The sequence below is a fragment of the Sinocyclocheilus grahami genome, unplaced genomic scaffold (genome assembly GCF_001515645.1).
Source record: "Sinocyclocheilus grahami isolate Dianchi unplaced genomic scaffold, SAMN03320097.WGS_v1.1 scaffold975.1, whole genome shotgun sequence".
In the NCBI taxonomy this organism is placed as follows: domain Eukaryota; kingdom Metazoa; phylum Chordata; class Actinopteri; order Cypriniformes; family Cyprinidae; genus Sinocyclocheilus; species Sinocyclocheilus grahami.
Window position 1 is genome coordinate 405,821 of NW_015506154.1, and position 1,439 is coordinate 407,259.

Genomic DNA, 1,439 nt, shown 5'->3' on the forward strand with positions numbered 1-1,439 from the left:
TTCTGGTTTCCTTCATCCTCGTCGTCCTGCCTGTTCCCTGGCACACCTATGTGCTCTGCTCTCTTTACATTTTGCTCCTTTTCCTCATGCCTCTGCTGGTTTGTTGCATTCGATCTTTGTGTGTGAGAGTTCTTGCTAGTCTTGCTTGTCACTCATCACCATTCCTATGTACCTTGTCTTGTCAATAAATGTCTCTCCCTTAGTCATTTTGAGTCTGGGTCTCCTTTCTCTAGTAGACTGCTGTGACAAAACCTTGACTATACATGTCACACCCCTGTGGACTGTCTTGTATGGTTTCTCCCTCTGTGTCCTTATTTGGTTGTTCCTGTTCTCATTATTAGTTAATCACCTCATTGTGCTCACCTGTCAGCCCCTCGTTATCCACCTTATATCAGTTCCTGTCCATTGTGTTCGAGTTTGTCAGTTATTGTGAATGTTACCCTGTGCGTGTGCTCCTACCCTCTCGTGTATTCATTAAAGTGTTCTGGTTTCCTTCATCCTCGTCGTCCTGCCTGTTCCCTGGCACACCTAAACGTGACAGAATAACTGACCTAAAAACGAGATGTCAACGGCTGAGGACAGGCTTTGGTGTCTGCGGCAGGGTGGTCGGGATTTGGAGAGGTATTTGGAGGAGTTTCTAGAGCTCTCTCACCAGGTGAGCTGGGTGGATTCTGTCCTCGGGGTCTGTTTTCGGCTGGGGCTGGATGATGATGTCATCAGCGTTGCGGTTCCCACGTATAGCTTTTCCCTGATCAAGCTGGTTAATCAGGTCCTGTATCTGAATGACGTTGATATGGAGGTAGAGGAAATTGGGCTCCTGTTCCCGAGTTAAGCCCACGGAGGGCTCCTGATCCCCAGTTAAGCCCAGGAAGGGTTCCTGATCGCCAGTCAAGCCCAGGAAGGGCCCCTGATCCTCAGGCAAGCCCAGGAAGGGCCCCTGATCCCCAGGCCCAGGAGGGGCTCCGGATCCCGAGTTAAGCCCAGGAAGGGCTCCGGATCCCCAGAGCAACCCCCAGGATTCTGGAATTTCCCCAAGAAGATTTTGGGGGGGGCCATACCCCCGTGGCCGAGCCAGCCAATGCCACGGAGGATCTACCACGGCCTCCCGAGTCCCCTGCTCGGCCGTGGCCTCCCGAGGTCCCTGATCCGCCGTGGCCTCCCAGGTCCCCTGCTCCGCCGTGGCCTCCCAGGTCCCCTGCTCCGCCATGGCCTCCCGAGGGCCCTGAACCGCCATGGCCTCCCGAGGGCCCTGAACCGCCATGGCCTCCCGAGGCCCCCGATGGCCACCGAGGATCCACCACGGCCTCCCGAGGTCCCGGATCCGCCGTGGCCTCCCAAGGCCCCTGATCTCTGATCCACCCCCGAGGTCCCTGATCCACCATGGCCCCCCGAGTATCCGGCTCTGCCATGGCCTCCCAAGTATCCTGCTCTCCTGCTCC

General features: G+C 56.5%; 1 protein-coding gene across 1 annotated transcript in view; it reads left to right on the forward strand.

Annotated features, from left to right (window-relative positions):
• The first annotated feature begins 562 nt into the window (after positions 1-562).
• LOC107565040 (laminin subunit alpha-2-like) overlaps positions 563-1,439 on the forward strand; it is a 19,343-nt gene continuing 18,466 nt past the window's right edge. Inside the window, exon 1 of the mRNA XM_016250224.1 lies at positions 563-655. Within this exon, the coding sequence (XP_016105710.1) occupies positions 563-655 (93 nt within the window). The remainder of the gene's footprint in view (positions 656-1,439) is intronic.